This window comes from Syngnathus scovelli, chromosome 12 (genome assembly GCF_024217435.2).
Source record: "Syngnathus scovelli strain Florida chromosome 12, RoL_Ssco_1.2, whole genome shotgun sequence".
NCBI classification, from domain to species: domain Eukaryota; kingdom Metazoa; phylum Chordata; class Actinopteri; order Syngnathiformes; family Syngnathidae; genus Syngnathus; species Syngnathus scovelli.
Genome location: NC_090858.1, coordinates 9,800,035 through 9,817,871, shown reverse-complemented (window position 1 = coordinate 9,817,871; position 17,837 = coordinate 9,800,035). Strand labels below are relative to the sequence as shown.

At 41.6% G+C, this 17,837-nt stretch overlaps 2 protein-coding genes and 1 non-coding gene across 3 annotated transcripts; 2 read left to right on the top strand and 1 right to left on the bottom strand.

The window, feature by feature from the left end:
* The first annotated feature begins 1,565 nt into the window (after positions 1-1,565).
* On the top strand, positions 1,566-10,462 carry egln1a (egl-9 family hypoxia-inducible factor 1a). Its single transcript, XM_049735784.1, has 5 exons — positions 1,566-2,586; positions 6,558-6,677; positions 8,384-8,520; positions 9,743-9,810; positions 9,917-10,462. Exons 1-5 carry the CDS (start codon positions 1,882-1,884, stop codon positions 9,970-9,972), a joined length of 1,086 nt encoding a protein of 361 aa, XP_049591741.1. The 5' UTR covers positions 1,566-1,881; the 3' UTR covers positions 9,973-10,462.
* A 377-nt stretch (positions 10,463-10,839) lies between these two features.
* Positions 10,840-15,868, bottom strand: gpr137ba (G protein-coupled receptor 137Ba). Its single transcript, XM_049735783.2, has 7 exons — positions 15,186-15,868; positions 13,815-13,864; positions 13,447-13,669; positions 13,225-13,371; positions 12,795-12,923; positions 12,443-12,564; positions 10,840-12,255 (listed from the first exon to the last, which is right to left on the bottom strand). The coding sequence occupies exons 1-7, from the start codon at positions 15,549-15,551 to the stop codon at positions 12,141-12,143; spliced, it is 1,152 nt and encodes a 383-aa protein (XP_049591740.1). The 5' UTR covers positions 15,552-15,868; the 3' UTR covers positions 10,840-12,140.
* An 809-nt stretch (positions 15,869-16,677) lies between these two features.
* On the top strand, positions 16,678-16,749 carry trnaq-cug (transfer RNA glutamine (anticodon CUG)). The gene has a single exon. It is a non-coding gene; the product is annotated as a tRNA-Gln (tRNA).
* Positions 16,750-17,837: the final 1,088 nt, after the last annotated feature.

The following is a 17,837-nucleotide window of genomic DNA, read 5'->3' as shown; positions in this document are numbered from 1 at the left end:
ATTGTTTGTTCAACTATTTTTCTACTTATTTTAAAGGGGCGGGGTTACTAAGAAATCGTCAACAATCATAGCTTATATCTCAAAGTTGTTAAAAGTGAAGACAATTTGAGAAGAAACATGAGGTCGCTGATCATCATGTTGCAGGAGTCATCGGACGTGATCACGATGACTTACTCACTCGAATGGTGAGGCCTCTTTGGAAAGTCAAATCTAATCAAAATCGACATCTAAATCTAACCTTTTTATTCCTTAACCTTGCCCCTGTTCCCTTCTCGCTTGTGTATTTGAATGGGAAATATACTAATTCTGCTATTTTATTTATTGTAATGATGGAATCATTGACATTATTGAATAGAAAAAAAAACCCACAAACATGTAAATGGAAAATAAATGAATCCAATATTTATTTATTTATTTATTTATTTATTTATTTTCTCTTCGTTTGCAGGGTAGGAGATAAGGGAGGCTGTTTTCTTCCTGCCTTCCCTGACTGCACGCCTCCGTATTTTGTGGACCATTTACAGATTCTAAATCCAAGAGAACAAACCTTGATATTAGGTCAGTGTATGATTTTACACACATACACAAAATTTAAAACATCTAATTTTAAAGGGTATTTTACTGAAAGTCATGGAACCCTCCATATTTAATAATAATAATAATATTATTATATTATTGTTATTATTATTATAAAATATATATTTTTTAAAAACGGTCTTTCAGCCATTGTCTGTACTCTGAAGTACTATAGGCCTTGTTTCATTCGGTTTCTTGATCAGATTACTCGCTCTCCAGGAACTACTCCTCCAGTGGCTCTTGAAGACTGTCTACGTGCAGTCTGACTAGTACCAACCTCATTTCGCCTGTGGAAGCGTGCATGCTGACGCCAGACCCCGTTTACTTATAAATAAGGGTGCTCGAATGCAACGTTGACTGTGCAAGCATTGGATGCATGCATAATGCAACGTTGAAAATTTTAACATATGCATTGGAGAGTTTGTACAGGGAAGTTGTTCAAATATAAGTCAAATAAATGCATGTATTATAACAGAAGGAGACACAGATATTGGGGTCGTTTAGTGAAGGGAATTTCACGAATGCCATTCAGGAACGAGGACAACATGCTGATGTGACGTTGAGGGTTGTTGCCTTCACGGGCTGCCTTCTGGCACATAGTATCTCGGAGCTTTCACAATAGTTCGTTGTTGCTGTATTTAAAATTGTATCTTGTCATATTTCCAAGTAAAATGTCACATTTGGTTGCCAAGTAAATTGTCACATTTGGCTGCTTTGCTGCAATGATTCCATCCTTGCAAATATGCTAATGAGAAGCTTTGATGATGTCAGTGTTTGTTAATTGGTGTGCCGATTAGTTGTCAACTATCAGTTCCTTTTCGAGTTCACACAAAGCTTCAAAAAGATAGATAAATATGAGATGTCTCTGTATGAAGATGAGAGACAAGCCGTAAATTGACGACCCGAACGTTTTCAGCGTCATCAGATATCCGACGACCGCGAACATAACGTGCTGGGGCGTGGCTTTCACCTGACGTCAGAGCGGGCGGGCTGGACAGGCTGGGAACACTGAGCGTCGCCATGCACGACGCGCGGACCGACAGCTAGCCTGCAGAATGCCTCGCGAAGACCTCGACGCAGGCCGTTTCGTTCGCCACGGGCCACCCAATGTCGCGTTATTTCTCCGACTCTACATCTGGAGAGGCAGCGGGTGTTATGTAGAGCTCAGCTTTTAAGTTAAACTTTAGGGTTTTGCTGGGTGTCGCGTGGCAAGAGGCGGTGCACCGCTTCCAAAGTTATCGGCTAGCAGGGCGCGTGTGAAGGATTGGAATAAAAGGCGCCGCGTACTCGCTGTTAGCGCCAAACATGGAGAAGCAACAGAACGACCTGGAGCGAGAGCGCCAGTACTGTGAACTTTGTGGGAAAATGGAGAACCTTTTGAAGTGTGGTAGGTGTCGGAGCTCCTTCTACTGCTGCAAAGAGCACCAAAAACAGCACTGGAAAGAACACAAGCTCATTTGTAAGCAAGTGGAGAAGACGAAGCCTCCGAATCAGAAGCCCGAGCCCGAGCAACCGCCCGGGGATGAGAAAGCGCCGGATAAATGCCCGAAGAAGAACAGCCCCGAGCGCCAGGCGGACACTGGTGCGCCTTCGTCAGAAACCACGGAGCCGCAGGGGGTCGGCGAGCAACTGGCCGAGGAAGGCTCCAACAATACCGCCACACCTAATGGACAAACGAGTTCTTCACCGCAGAGGCTGGCCACGGAGTACGTCATCCCGTGTATGAACAAGCACGGCATCTGCGTGGTGGACAACTTCATGGGCGAGGAGATCGGACTTGGCATTCTGGAGAACGTCAAAGCCCTGCACAAAACCGGCCGGTTCACGGACGGCCAGGTGGTCAGTCAGAAAAGTGACTCCACTAAAGACATCCGTGGGGACAAAATCACGTGGGTCGACGGGAAAGAGGCCGGCTGTGAGAAGATCCGCTTTCTCACCAGTCGCATGGACGACCTGGTCAGACATTGTAACGGAAAACTGGGCAACTACGCCATCAATGGAAGGACAAAAGTAAGTAGAGATACAGGTGGGCATTGTTGATCATTCCATTTTTTTTTATGTCAAACTTGCTTGCATACTTCAAACTGTGAGTCAAGAAAGTCAATACACAGCCTGCGGGCTTCCATTGCCTCTCTTTACTTTGTCACGTTTTACCAATACAAAAAGTGCAATGCACTTCTGTACAGTAGGTAGGTGAATAGCATCAATACCTTTTTACAAATAAATTCCAACGCAAACTGTTTCACATGAATGAAAAGCAACCCCTTCCACTTGTCCAGAATACAGAAACATGCACACAAACAGGTTAAAATCATGATGGCTTGACCTGGGGACCTGCACACCTGTCTCAATATAAAGCATCTAAATGCTGTGCCTTTCTCGAACGTTCTTCAATTGCACTTTTTTTTGCTACCTAAGTGCATAGCAACTTTACAAGGTCAGATGACTCATGGTATGACCCTGTTGGTGTATCCGGTGTCTACCGCCACTGGTGTGCGCCTCTGATTATAACAAAGTATTAATCTGTTAAGAAGCATTAGGTAGAAGCTGAAAGTCAACTCTGTCTCCTACGTAGGATTTATTTTTGCATTACAGGGGTCCTTTGGTCATGCTAAACAGCTGGCATGTGACCAATGTTTGCTTTGATTGCTATTACAGTTCGGGCGTGATAAGTGACGCAGTGTAATTTCATACGCTTCCCATTCAATGAAGTTGCAGCGTAAAGCTTCTCCTTTCATGATGTGAACACTCGTCATTCTAACAACCTTGTTCAGATGGCACATTTGAAACTTTTGTTTGACTTTGTACTCTTTAGCGCTTCCGTTAACACTGTGCTTGCTCTGAACTCCCGTAGAGTGTGGGTGGAGTGTGGCGCCGTGACCCCGAATCACCATTCTCAAGCAGTGAGCTGTCAGTGTTCCCTTTAAATAGAATTTCGCAGTGATTTGATGCAATATGTTGTCCAGCAAAAACATCAGCGGGCGGGGGTGGATTGACGCAGATAACCCAAAGCGGCTCGCTTCTATTTTAGTTGTGTTTCCTTATCCAGTTTCTTAACCTGGACGCTTCGAAAGACACGTTTCAGGTCGTGCCAAGTGTGTGTTTCGCCACTCGTAAAGCGAGAATGTGACTTCTCGCCGACTGCCCCGATTGTCCTTGGACCGTGACCAGAAAAAAATGAGCATGATTTACACAAACACGAAGGCCGTCCGTATCGATGGCTCGACGGGAGCTGGCGATAATGTAAGCAGAATTGGCATTGGGAAAGATAAAGGGAAAACATGCACAAAGTGTTATTTGCTGTAATTGTTTTCATTTTCCCTTCTTCACGTGATAACATTGTTGGAGGCTGCAGTCAGCTGGGCATGTTTGTATAAACACAAAATGCTTTTGGGTGTCTATTGCTTTCATCGTTGCTGTAGAGGCATTTTTGATGTTGTTGTTTTTTTGCGCCTTCTAGTAGCATGGAATTGGTATTGACATTACGATTGTTATGTAGTTTGTTGTTCATCAGTTCTGACTGTCTGTGGACCTGACTGCTCCTCTGAGGAAGTTGACCGTTGACCTAAATCTTAACACTCTATAGCATAAGAAGGCTAGAGAGGAAGTCGCGTGTTGCGGGGTCCTCTGAGTGTTGGATATTTCGCTATAGGCTGTGTGAGGTAGCTGTTCCTTCCGCTTCCACGCTCACTACTTTGTATACCACCTTTTTTCCACCTTATTGTTTGCACGTCATAAAATCAACAGTGCAAAAAAAAAAAGACAACTTAAGAACAAAAAGCATTACTCTTGGCCACCTGATACATTAACCTCATTGTTAAACCATACTAGTCCTATTAAAAAAAAAAAATGCTGTAAATTATATCATGTCATTCAAGTTTCCGTCAACCTTGTTGAACTTTGACTCTAGATGGCATACTGGATATTCTATTATTCAAGCTGTGTTCTCACTCATCTATACCACTGCCAACAGGAAAGTATCAGTGACTGATTCAATTAGAGAATTGTGCTCACGTGACTCCTCCACTCACGAATGAAGCTATTCATTTATCTCAACAGCGACTAAAAAGTTGAATTACAACAGATACAAAAATACACCAATTGGAACACGTCTGATTAAACCATAGTCTGAGCTGCCATTTTTTTTAAATTATTGTTTTAATCTACACCAATTATTTGAGTAATGGAGCATGGTGAATTCTAGACTACATTTTTGTACTGCCTTATGATAACATTGAAGCCAGGCTTGTGTTTTTTGAGCGCATGCTATAAGTCTTCTTTTTGACAGCCAACATTGTGTGTTCCGTTGTTCATAAAGTTAAAACATCTCAGGTCATGCAAACAAGTCCAAAGTCACGCAGGCAACGTTCAGTATGTACATTCGCGTACGTTCAAATCCTTCCGTTCCCTTTATACCGTATTTTAAAAAAATGCATTTGAAATCCCAAATCAAAGTCATGAAACAGATGATTCACACGTTGTTCTTGTAGAAAACTACAGTATGTGCCAGATGAAGACGTACATTTCCTCTGATAACTATTCTTGAGGATTTTGCATTGATTTTGATTCATTTCAAGACAGACTGTTTAGACAACCACCTGATTTTTCAAGCATTTTTTGAAGAGCTTGGTTAAAAACATTTCCATGGCTTAAGACTTTTTTTCTGCTTTGAGACATTATTATTATTATCATTATTATTATTATATGGTAGTGCTGGAGGAGAAATGAATCTTTCTGTTTTCTGATTACTTTGCTGTGACTGCGTTTACTTGGTACTTTGAATTTTAATTCATTTTTGTAACCATGCTCCTTATTGACATGAATGGAAATGCCGCCCGGAAATATCTAATGTGTTTACTTGGTATATCCCAAAATAATCTGGTACAAAAATATTTTATCATGGTGTGATGTTACTCTTGCTTCTTGATGGTAAAAAAAAAAAAAAAAAAAAAAAAGTGAACTCATTTTTCCTTCAAACCTTGTAGCTGGGTGGGGCATTGACCAATGAAAGAAAATATTGCACTTTGGTTTTGATCCAGGAGTGCTCACCACTTGAGTTAACATTATTCAAAGTTTTTCCAAATGTCTCAGTGAAAATGACAAATACCAAGGTTGTTTGATTTGGTACGGATCTAAATGAGGACGTTTTATATACTTTAACAGCGGTCTATGCTCTGACTAACATTTTGGATTAAAAGCTATATGTCAGGGTTTAAAGAAATGTTGTAATGAAACCATTCAATCAGCAATTTTCATCCAAGTTTACATGTAAGTCTCATGTTCAGTTTGAAATATTCATGCCACTCAGTTCGTTTCATACGCAGGTCTGTTTATAGTTTACCAACATCCTGCTCCACACAGATTCAAAGGCTTAGTCATCCTTTTTTCCATCTGAAATTTACTGCAAGTATAGACTTCCAGGGAAAGACGTGCAAACCAGCCGTTCGCGTGCAGTTCACACCTCCCGTCACAAACGTGTCCCGAGCAGCATGTGCAGCGTGAGCCCGGCTCAAGTGTGGGGAGTGTGAGGACGGGGAGGGGGAGTCATCACGGAGGATCAGCCAGTCCTCCTCACGCTCTGCACGTAGCATGACCATTAAAATGCGAGACGCTCTGGAATGATGCCAGGGGGCAAAGTTTATTGCAGTTCAGCTCTCTCTTCTTCTGCTTTAGCTCCGGCCATACTCTCTTACAGGCATGTGCATGCATGCAGCAGCTTAACCTCTCTGGCATAAAGGTTTTTCCCCATTAAATGCACTTTGATTGTTAAATGGTAAAATGGATGGCAAGCTTGTGCAGCCAGAACAAGCTTAAACACATCTTTTGTGTGAAAGTTGAGGAACGGTGATTCCGATCCTTAATTCTAATATTACTCTTTTGTCTGATAGAGGAGAGCTAATTATTTTCTGCTCCAATATTTACCTGTGGCACTGTGTATTTTTATTGTCTACTCATTACCATTTTGATCTTCTTGTCTTTAGGCAATGGTAGCATGTTACCCTGGAAACGGGACCTGTTACGTGCGTCATGTGGATAACCCCAACGGCGATGGACGTTGTGTCACATGCATATATTACCTTAATAAGGATTGGAATGCTAAGGTATGGGATGGATGTGTGCGAGGCAAAAATCTAAAAAAAACAACAACATATGCTGGAAATTGGAAACCTGCTGGAAAAATAATATAATATTGTTATTATGATAATAAAAATGTATTTTTTTAAATATGCAGTGAATATAAATAACTTGTAGCAGAATATCAAAGAATACTGCATCCCTGTGAAAATGGCAGAAAGATCCGATATCAAAATTCTACCCCAGATGTGAGCATGGTGTTGTAAAAAGTCAATCACTGTCATCCATAGACAAATTAAGCGTATTAGCAGACAGCAGTCATGTCCGTGACTGAGTCTCAATGTTTTTTTTTTATTCCACAGTGTCAGTACGTGCCGTCTGGCCATCCTCCTTGTTGATAATCCCATTAAAAAAAAAAAGGATCCTGCTTATCGAACCACACCCAAACGACCACAATCGCCCCACACAGTTTAATTCTTAAATGCTTCAGCATCAACGCAGTTATAAAAAAAAGTGACTCAATTAAACGTAGCAAAAGTGTTTTGGGCATCACGTTGCTCAGTTAGAATTTGGCATCAGTCGTCGTCAGGCAGTCTTGGCAGCTTTGTGTTTCCGCACATGACCATGACTGAGGCTGAGCTGTGTTTCTGCTCCAGCACTGTGCATCAGGTGGACCCCGGTGCCCCAATGCTAATCATGAAGGTTGTTATGCCCATTGCCATTGTTATGTTCACGCATGGGCTTTAATTATTCCAATGAACCATGTTCTGAAACCCGGTTTGACTCGACCGTCATTACTTTGGGACCTTTGATTGGTTGGTTTTTGATGAGCCCTCTTTTATAGAATGTGGTTGCCAGGATACCGTGGCTCATTGCAGAGAGGGTCTTGCTTTTGAAATGTTCAGGTTCACTTGTTTCGGTTATGTACCTCTATATTGGGAACAAAAAAATCCTTACGACAAAATCTTTACATTTCTACAACAAATGATCAATATTTATAGTGGATTTCAAATCATTGTAGTATTCTCCTGGCAGTTCAATATGCCATTTACTGTGCATTATTTAAGTCCCATGTATGTACACTGTCACCACCAATGAAGTTACACTCCGTATTTTACGTGTTAACTTTCCCTTAACCGGTTGCACGTTGCTTTAAAAAAAAAACAAAAAAATACCCCCAAAAAAACAAACCCGCCTCCTACCCTCATTGACCCAATTGTGTTGGCTTAACCTTGTCATGCCGCTGACATTTTCCCTTGGTTACAAAAAACAAAAAGTGCTAATGAGCAGAGCCTCTCGGAGGTGTGCGTGTGAAGAAAGGAGCCTATCATATCAGCGGTGTGTGCGAGTTTGAACGGCACTCTTGCAGCAATCTGCTTTTTCACTCTCCAGGTCCTTTATCCAGCCACCGCAGTTTTCCTGTAGGTTATTCTTCCGATCCCTCCACAGGAAAGCCATCCCCCCGCTGCTGTTTCCTATCTTGAACTTTCCTCCGAGCCCCTGGACTCGTCGGACAACCCTTTCCCCTCGCATTGGCGTTCAGCCGATGCCGTTGTGGGATATCACCGGGGATCTTTTTATGAACCCCTTTTAAGGCAACGTCATGTGACGTGACCTTTGAACTTGGATAAACAATACAGATCTATCAGCGGGCACACGCAGCGCTGCGCAGAGGCTTTGCTTCACCTTGCTGCTTTTGTCCCCATGCTTCATCCTTGTTCTCATCTTCCAGGAACATGGTGGCATTCTCCGAATCTTCCCAGAAGGAAAAACCCAATTTGCCGACATAGAGCCAAAATTTGACCGGCTGCTTTTTTTCTGGTCAGACAGACGCAACCCCCACGAGGTTCAGCCTGCTTTTACTACCAGGTGAGCTTCAACCACAGAAGTGAAACTCATTTACCCATCGTCATGTTTGTCTGGAGCTGGACTTCATTAGGAGGACATTGTCCGGTGTTACTGACTCGCTCTGAACATTTTTAATTCACCCCAAAAACCAACTAATAGCGACTGGCAGAACAATTGAATGGTCTTCCTCGAGATGGCAACTAACGTGTTTGTGCTACGCCATGAGGCTTTTTGGCTCAATAATGGTTGGGAAACACTAGTCCCTCCCATTAGGCAATTTGTAACACGTCTGGGAGCACTTGACAGCCAAAGTACAGTTCTTTTGTTTGTAGTGTGAGCGCTTCCTGGCCAGGCTCAAGCACTTCCATGGTCCAGTTATTAATGATGACCTTGTATCGTACCAAAAAACAAAGCAGAAAGATGCCAGATAACCCTCAGAGTCAAAGCCCAAAGTGGGACACTCGGAATAATGCACGTGTGCAAATAAAATGGCTCAAAGGACTGAAATGTCAAACGTATGGATGTTTGCGTCGGACAATCTTTATCTCTGAGGTGTCCGAGGTATCGACGGCTCGAGGAGTCACGCCGGTAAGGGTGTTGGCCGTCTCGTTCCACCCCACTCAGTGTTGTTTTTGTTGTTGTGTTTTTTGCCTACTCCAGTCCTATTGAATTTTAGATTACCCTCCGAAAACACTCTTAAGGGAAAGTAACATCTTCAAGCAGCTCTCAGTTAAATATTTAAGTCTAAAAAAATGCAATATTTAACAAACAGCCACTTGCATAATAGTATAATAAAGCATAAGGATGATAAACACAAGTCCAAATCATCCACCCAGTCAAAAGCCCAACATGCGCTTGTGTTCGCGTCATCTAATCAGTGCGATCGTTCCACCCTCCAGTTATTGATCGCAACTGCCTTGAACAGTGCAAATAAACAAAGATATGAAACAACTCACAAAGTCAAAGCCCAAGGTGCACTTGCATACTTGTATGATCAATGGGATCAGCCTTCCCAGGAATTCGAAGTGAAAAGCGCCACATTGCACGATACGAATAAACAAGAGTCAGTGTGAATGCAACAGTCGTGTCAATATGCTTTAGGGTGCAATAACCCAAACTGAAAATATATGAGCATAATTTGATCTCACTTTAAATGTCATCTTTTTTAAATATATTTGGGATTGCACCTCGTCCTACATACACACTTTAGGAGTGAGTCATTGCTCTCGCTTTGTCTCTGCAGGTATGCCATCACCGTGTGGTATTTTGATGCAGACGAGCGAGCCAGAGCTAAAGAAAAGTACTTAACAGGTACGGTTGGACCAGCGCTTCAAGCCCGTTTATCGCTGATGACTATGTGAACACTTGCAACAAACATAAGTCGTCTTATTGTGTGCGTTTTGCTCCGCACGTGCAGGTGCAGGAGAAAAAGGAGTAAAGGTTGAACTTGGCAAGCCATCCGATCCCAGCTAGTGCGACGACGCACCTGTCTAATCCAGGCAGCCAATAAAGTGCTCTGTCCCCAGAAAGTGGCCCTTAGAGAGCATGTGTGTGTTTTACATGAGCCAGTGGGAAGTGGATGGTTTTGGAAAAAAACAAAAAAAAACAAGCATACACAGCCAAGTGTGTTCATATTCAGTCAAGCCTGACAGCACAACGGACCTTTGAATGTCATGACATTGTACTGAAAGGGATTGTGTGTGCGCGTGTTTTTTTTACTTCCTTCTCCCGGCCAGCCCACCGTCTTTTTCAATAGGTGAACATTTGCACCACAACTCACCAAAATCGAGCTCATCTCTCAGTGAATTCCTTTAAGGTACAGCATTCTGCATAAACCCCAATGCATTATGCTTTTCACGTGGAATCGTCGTTTTTATGCTGCTGTCTGGGAAATGTGCTTGAGTGTGCAAAAAAATGCGTAATGAGATGCATTAAAAACACATTTATCCTGACAGAATAACAATGGTCTTAATTTCTTGCCCTTCTTATCAGAAAGCTATTTGAATCCAAATGCTCAATGAATAGCGTCACTCTTCAAATCTAGTTTAACACTGCCACCTGCGGGAGGTCAATGGTATATCACAAATTTTATTTTCTTTGCGATTCAAAGAATGGATGCATGGATCTCAATATTTAATGCACTTATTTCCATATAATGGAAGCTGATTTACAAAAGGTCACAAATTAATTTAGTGTCTTAAAGTGACCACTCTAATGTACAACAGATTGAGCAGGGGTCCAGTTATGTATAACTTTAAAAAGAGCTTCATGAGAAAAGAACTTTTCCTTACAATGTTTCCTTCATTTGGCAACGAATCAGAGGTCAGAAAATACCTTCAATAAAATACTATAGATGGTTTAATTTTTCAATTGATAGCACAATAAATTTCAAGGTACAATCTGTATGCATATCTACACAATTTGGACTCCAGCCTCATGAAAATAGCGTTAATAAAACCAGTGAATTTACAAAGCAAATATGGCCTGTTGGTCTTTTTCCTCATTCCAGTTCACTACACACCGTATAAAAACATCCACTCTCATAATAAACTTGATGAACTGGATTGTTGCAGTGGTGTAGAACCACACAGTGATCACACTCAGTGTTTCTAATCATTTTGCTCTTACAAAACCAGAAGCAGAGAGAGCTGTGATATTCATTTAGGTTTTACACCAGTGCAAACTACAATAAACAGTCAAAATAATACATCTAACTGTCAATCAAAATGGAGTATGAAATATTTTTTACATTACATTTTGAAAGTTAACCCTATGTAACCAATGTGTCTACAGTTGCATCTCAATAAATTAAAAAAAAATATTACAGGACAGCTGGTTGAATCAAGATAAGTGGAAATGTTTGGTGAATATGTTTCACCTTAAATGTAAAAAGCTTCTTTAGTTCTAATTTATGGACTTATTAAAATTCACAAATAAGGACCCCTTTAGCCACATCGTGGACGTGGCTAACTGCACCATAAGAACAAGCATTGATTTGGAGAAGACTGACCACCGGAGCCAAGTGCCAATATTTTTGGCATCCATTAAATAGTTCAATTAAGATAATATACAGTCTTCTGATAGTTACTGTACAATATTAGCAATCATTAAAAACAAAGGCTCTCAAACGGAAGGGACATGCCTTTGAGGACAACAACGTCCACATTTTGGGATAGGGATATTTATGAAATTCAAATTTAATGAGATGCACCTGCATAGAATTACATGCACAAAAAGTATCCACCTGTTCTATTGTGTCCATTTATCAGAAAAAAATAAGTGACTTTAAAAATATATATTTCACTACTACATTTCTATTTGATTGTTTTCATGATCTAAACTACTATATAATAAATTTGTATGAAAAGAAATACACATACAGTACATAGGGATAGAGTGCATAATACAAAGGGTCAGGAAATATATTAATCAGATGTCAATATAACGAAAAAAAATGAGTAGTAAGATTGTGCCCTGTTTGTACATGAATTGTGCAAATCGTCTTCCCATAAGTAATCCTTCATATACTGGCACGTTCTTTTATTGAACTAATGTGAATATATCGAGTCCAGTGTGCTTGACAAGGATAGTAATGGTGTGCAAAAAACATTTGGAGTTAAGGAATTCATTGTGACCTCATGTCAGTAATGGTTGAGCTCCTCTGGAGGAGGCGGCAGGTGGTAAATGTCGTCCCCTCCGACGTACGCGCTGATGCTGTTACTCTGGCTCCCCCACTCGTAACTGTCGGCAACCAAACTGTCACAAACACAAAGGGGTGTCATTGAGTCTGAAGTAGGCAAACTTTTAAGTTCAAGGGTCACAAGTATTTTTTTTAATTACAGAAATTGTATCTTAAAAACACTCAGTGAGCCAAAACAGTGTTTTGCTCGCGCATTAAACATCTCTTCTTGTAACTACATTTTTAAGGAATAATGTTTTAAACCTGGCTTGGATGTTCTGAGGCATGACGCTCCATGCGAGGTCATCATCACTGTCGTAACGTCGAGGGTTGTCGAAGAAATAAGCCCTGGACGAGAAGACGTGACTTGGAATCCCAGAGCCGGTCTGTGAGACAAGACAGACCCACATTGCTTGTTTTCTTCTGGTTTCAATGAAACATCACTTACAGTCTCCTTCAGCTCCTTCCACTAAACATCACGCTGATAACAGTTGCACCACAACGACTTCTCATGATTAAGCTTCCAGTATTGCACAAGGTGCAGTGAATTTTGTAATCCCTGGACGATGCAAAAAGGAAGCAATACTTAGCAATACAAAGCTTACTGGTGACTCACCCTGTCCAGGTTGGGCTGGCGGACTCTGAAGAAGAAAACAACAAGAGAAGTGGGGAGCAGCTCCCATATGAACAAGATCACCCCAAAGACCACGTAGCCTGTGTCGCCTAGAGTGGACTGTAGATCTGCCTGAAAGAAAATACAAACATGTAGAGAATAATTCAGAGAGTTTTAATTCTTGCTATTTGATTTATTCTGACTTCATTTGGGTTGCTAGTGAGCTGGTGATCTTCTCTTCTTTTTTTATTTTATTTTATTTATTAAGGGGCTACTTCGAGTATGGACCACTAGCGACCTAATAAATTGCCTAAAGTAAGAGAGCATTTGTTTCTACGCCGGTCGGTCAAAATATTGCTTTAGCGGTCATTGCACCAAAAAAACAAAAAGTTTTGCAATTAAATGCAATATGAGATGAAATTCTGAGTCTTACCTGGTCAGAAACGTTGTACCAGTCATAGTCAAAGGAGTTGATGCTCTTATTGGACAGTCCCAGGACCACCAGGTTGTAGCAGGCCCTGGACGTGTACAGGAGGATAACAATGGCTCCTATGGCACTCACCTGGCACACCGACGTTCCCTGAAAAAAAAATCACAAGAACATCAAACCAAAAAATGTCATCTGCGTTCTTAAACGTGATTGCTCATTACTCACCTTGGATTCCAGATAAATGTTAGCCAAGGACATTTTGGCAATCTTGTAGAGACACAGCGAGAGCGAGACGGCGCACAAGACGAAGAGGGTGTCGTTGATGGCAACCCTCACCAGCACCACAGTGCGGGCGTCCGCAGACGATGTCCTCACTAGCATGGCGCACACCAAGTTGACGGCCAAAAACAGCACGCTCATGAACAGGAAGACAAGGTACAGTGGCAGCCTTGCGGAGACACAAAAGATTCACTTAGTTGAGTTATTGTCCAAATTCAAGAAATTGTGGACGCATGAGATGGATGCAAATTTTGTACTACGCAGACCGTAACTCTTTTTAGCACACTACGATTTGTCACATGACTTTATCTTACCTGTATCTCAGGAGCTCTGGTGCATATTTGGACTTGGCCTTGAACACGACCTGTTACGAGAAAGAGAAAATGGTGTACTGTAAATACCTCGTGTTGTGATGCAACAACCCGTCTTCACTTCTGTATTCAAATTGCAGCAAGTACAAAATAAAAAAAATAAAAATAATCAAACAGGAAGCTTGCTGGCTTACACTTTTCCCCCCACACATTTTCTACTGCAGCTAAGAATATACTTTAGTTAGCGGGCTGAGAAGCTTTTGTTTGATATGCGAATTACGTAAGCAGATGAGGAATGAGTCATTCGTAAAAGCTGATTGGAACGAAGTGTGTTATCACACTGACACGTCTGTAGGACGACTATTGTCAATAAATTGATTATAAATAGAACTTCAGTTTCAGTTTGTCATCACTGAGGAAGTGGACGTTTATACATATGGCACACAACATTAAGTGCACAATTACAATCTTATGAGAGTCTTAAATATTGCATAAAAAAATTGGAGTTAAATTTATAAAAATTAAAAGCAGTAGCATGGTACTCTTATCAATTTTTGGAAATTCAGCCTGATCCTCTTGTTTACCTGTGGAATGTTTTGAACAGGTGTTTGTTGACCATGCGTCAATTGTTTTGCTGCCACTGTCCCATTTTTTTTTTTTAATATGCTGCAGGCATTAAATTCAAAATAAGAGGATAACCAAAAATGTTGATTTGAATATTAAATATTTGGGAAATATTTTACAGATCATTGTATTCTGTTTTTACGTTTTTTTTTTTTTAACACAATGTTTGTACAAGGAGTCGGTTGAACCACCTCAATATACCGCAGTCATATTTGTTGTTAGTTACGTACAGAGGAAAAAGTAAACAAGCCCCTGAGTATTGTTACGGTATCTGTCTACATGTGCTGCTCCATTGTTTCTGTTCAAATATTTGTTGCTTAAAGGGTTATGACACTGCAATACAAATGCTTTTGTGAGCCTGTCGATGGCAATGTTTTTTTTTTTAAATATAGGTGTATGTTTGTATCTTTTTAATGGTTTGAGAGTGTACTTTAACTAAAGTGGGATTTAAACTGCTTGAAAGTCTTACACTTACCAACTAAACCACTAAAGTTTAATGTCGCTCATGAACACTTGGAAACCTGCATAGTTTTTGCAGGTGGTGTGAAAAAATATAAATATTCCCCCCCTTTGTGGTATATAAGAAAATATTAGCAAATATTAACCTCTCTGTACAAGACAGTTCTGCCTTACCACAACAATATTAGACTGTGCAGGTGTAACAGAGTTTCTTACATTCATTTCAGATCCTGGGTCTTGATTTTGTTTGCATATCCCCTTTGCAAATGACGGGATCATGTTTGCACTCACCTGTGCAAAGTAGAGGTTCATGAGGCTCAGTGTGAAGAACTGCAGGCACACGGGGAAGCAGTACAGCAGCCAGAAGGGAAAAGGCCCCAAAGTGTTGGCCGTCACAAAGTTCTTGAAGTAGAAGGAGAAGAGCACCGTGCGCAGGGCCGACCACAGCAGGCACAGGAACAGGAACACGGTCTGGTAGCTGAAGCGCTTGTGCCGGTAGCGCAGCACCAACCACAGTTGGACGTAGATGAAGATGAAGAGCAGTGAGTAGAAGGCGCTGTAGACCACCGTCAGACCCAGGGTCACGTAAGGGGGCACGGCCGGCGTGAGAGTGGGCAGGGGGAACGACTCCCGAGTCTCCTCCACCGGGGCCTCCATGAGTGTCTCCGCGATGAGGACGAGAAGGAGGAGGAGGAGCCCGGCTCCTGACCAGCGACCGCGTCAAAAGCAGCTCAAGCCGGTGCAGACGAAGCGACTTAGCATGCACGACAACGCAGTCAAGAGAAAGGAAGCGGCAAGGGAGGAATGAGGCTCACTTCCTGAGCCTGACACAAGCACAAGCACATGATCGGATGAGGATGGCCGCTCGCTCTCGGAGGTGCACAGACGGCGGCAGCAAGGAAGCTGCACAGGACCAGATCCTGCAACCTCCCTCCCTGGTCGGATGGCTGGATCTCGCTGCATGGCACGCCCCCTTTGCAGTGACGTCACTGGACGCGTCGGCTGACGTACGCTTGCTGTACCTTTAACCCTGTCAGGGAGGGCTTCATGCCAGCTAAAGGGTTCCCTGGAGACAAGTGCTGCTTCGCACGTACACTCAGCAGCCGCAGCATCAAGTTCAAAGAAGATAATGCTCAATTTTGATGCTAAAATGGCAATGTTTAGATCATGCAGACTTAAAGACTTTCTCATTTTTTGTAAACATATGGTGCCACTTTAAGCAAGTTTGACTGGAAATGAAAGCTGCTAGTAATTAATTAAAAAACTTTAGGCATACCATATCACAAACTGTCGCTAAAAAAAAAAGGAATAATGAAATTATTAGAGGCTGGTGTCTGTATGATGATGCATTTTGATGGTGCCCCTAAAAACAAAATGTCACTCTGAAGCCTAGTTAGTAGGAAGCTCGTATTAAACAGTCACTCATACGCCCATTTTAGTGGGTGAAGACGTGGAACTCACATTTCCTATTGCAAAACTTTCGTCTCCGCCCTGTCTGTGGTTTTAAACACTAATACATTTAATATCAGTGTTTATCACAAAAGACATGGGGGTTAATCTCTTGAACGAGTAGTGTGAAGACAATGACCGTTTATTATGTTAAAATGTCTGAATCAAGTCAAATATGAGCAAGGTTTGCAAAATTGGTGATAAGTGTGGGGGTGGTTTCACATCAGTGGAGCATGTGAAAATGCAAGAGGCCAAAGTGGGAAGGTCATATGTTGACCGCATTCATCACTCCACACCGTTGTAACACTGCACAATCCCAAAGCACAGAAAGCAGGGTTCCGTGGTGTAATGGTTAGCACTCTGGACTCTGAATCCAGCGATCTGAGTTCAAATCTCAGTGGAACCTGAATTTACTATTTATGTTGCACTCCAAAGACGTATATGTTATCCTATTAGCTTACCAAAAGACTACAAATTTCCCACTGGTGTAAATATGGGAAAGAAATGATGTTTCCTGTCACCTCGAGATGTACCTTACCTCTCATTCAAAGTTATTTGGGTTGGACTAGGATACATTGTAAAGAAAACTTGTATGCATGGTTAAAATGTTTTTTCCAGCGCCCCCATCTCATTACCCACATTGGTCACTTGATGGCACTGTTAACCTATGTTATACATGGAAACATGGTACAGTTCTACGTTTACATTTACTCTATAAGGGTATCTAAGCCAAATACAGTGAACTCTAAAACTCTTGCCTCATTCACTTTCCAAAATTGCACAAATGTGGTCAGGATTGATGTAAGCGCAAGGCTCAATTTATCGTTATTTTGTCTGCTGTATAAACATCTGAGGTAGCCTATACGGTCCAGAAACACAATGTGGATGCAGCTGGCTCAACTATTCAAAACAAGGCAAATTGGCTTGTTTTGAAGAATGAATAAGTTTAAGAAGATGACGCATTAAGGTCAACTGGCATGAAAACGAGCTAACAGACTCAAGTGGCTGTCCATCCATAAAACAAGAGGAAAAAAAAATAGCCTGAATGTTGAGTGTCTCGTCTGTGGTCATAATGTTTTAATCCAAGTGGCCATCAGGTTCTGTTGGTGGTCACTGGGCCATGCGGTGATGTCAGTGCCCCGATGGGCCTCTGGCTTGCCTCCAAATGCACTAATATGGCTTCAGTGGATCTTCACACAGTGGATCCTTTATTTGGATTCTTTATAAACTGAGGTAGATAATACAGTAAAGGACGTTTCACTTCACGATGGCAAAAGCTGGGCTTCTTCTCCACTGCCGTAGTTTGAATGAGTAAAATTTCACTTGACAAGAAGGAGATGAAACTAATTTGAGATTTCAACAGGTATGATTATTCAACAATAGGTGTGGTGGAAATCCAGGTAGAGTTAACATGACCCTTGAGGAACTGCATAATTAATTCAGCAGATAACAATAAATGCAAAAACAACAACACCTTGGTCATGGTAGATGTAA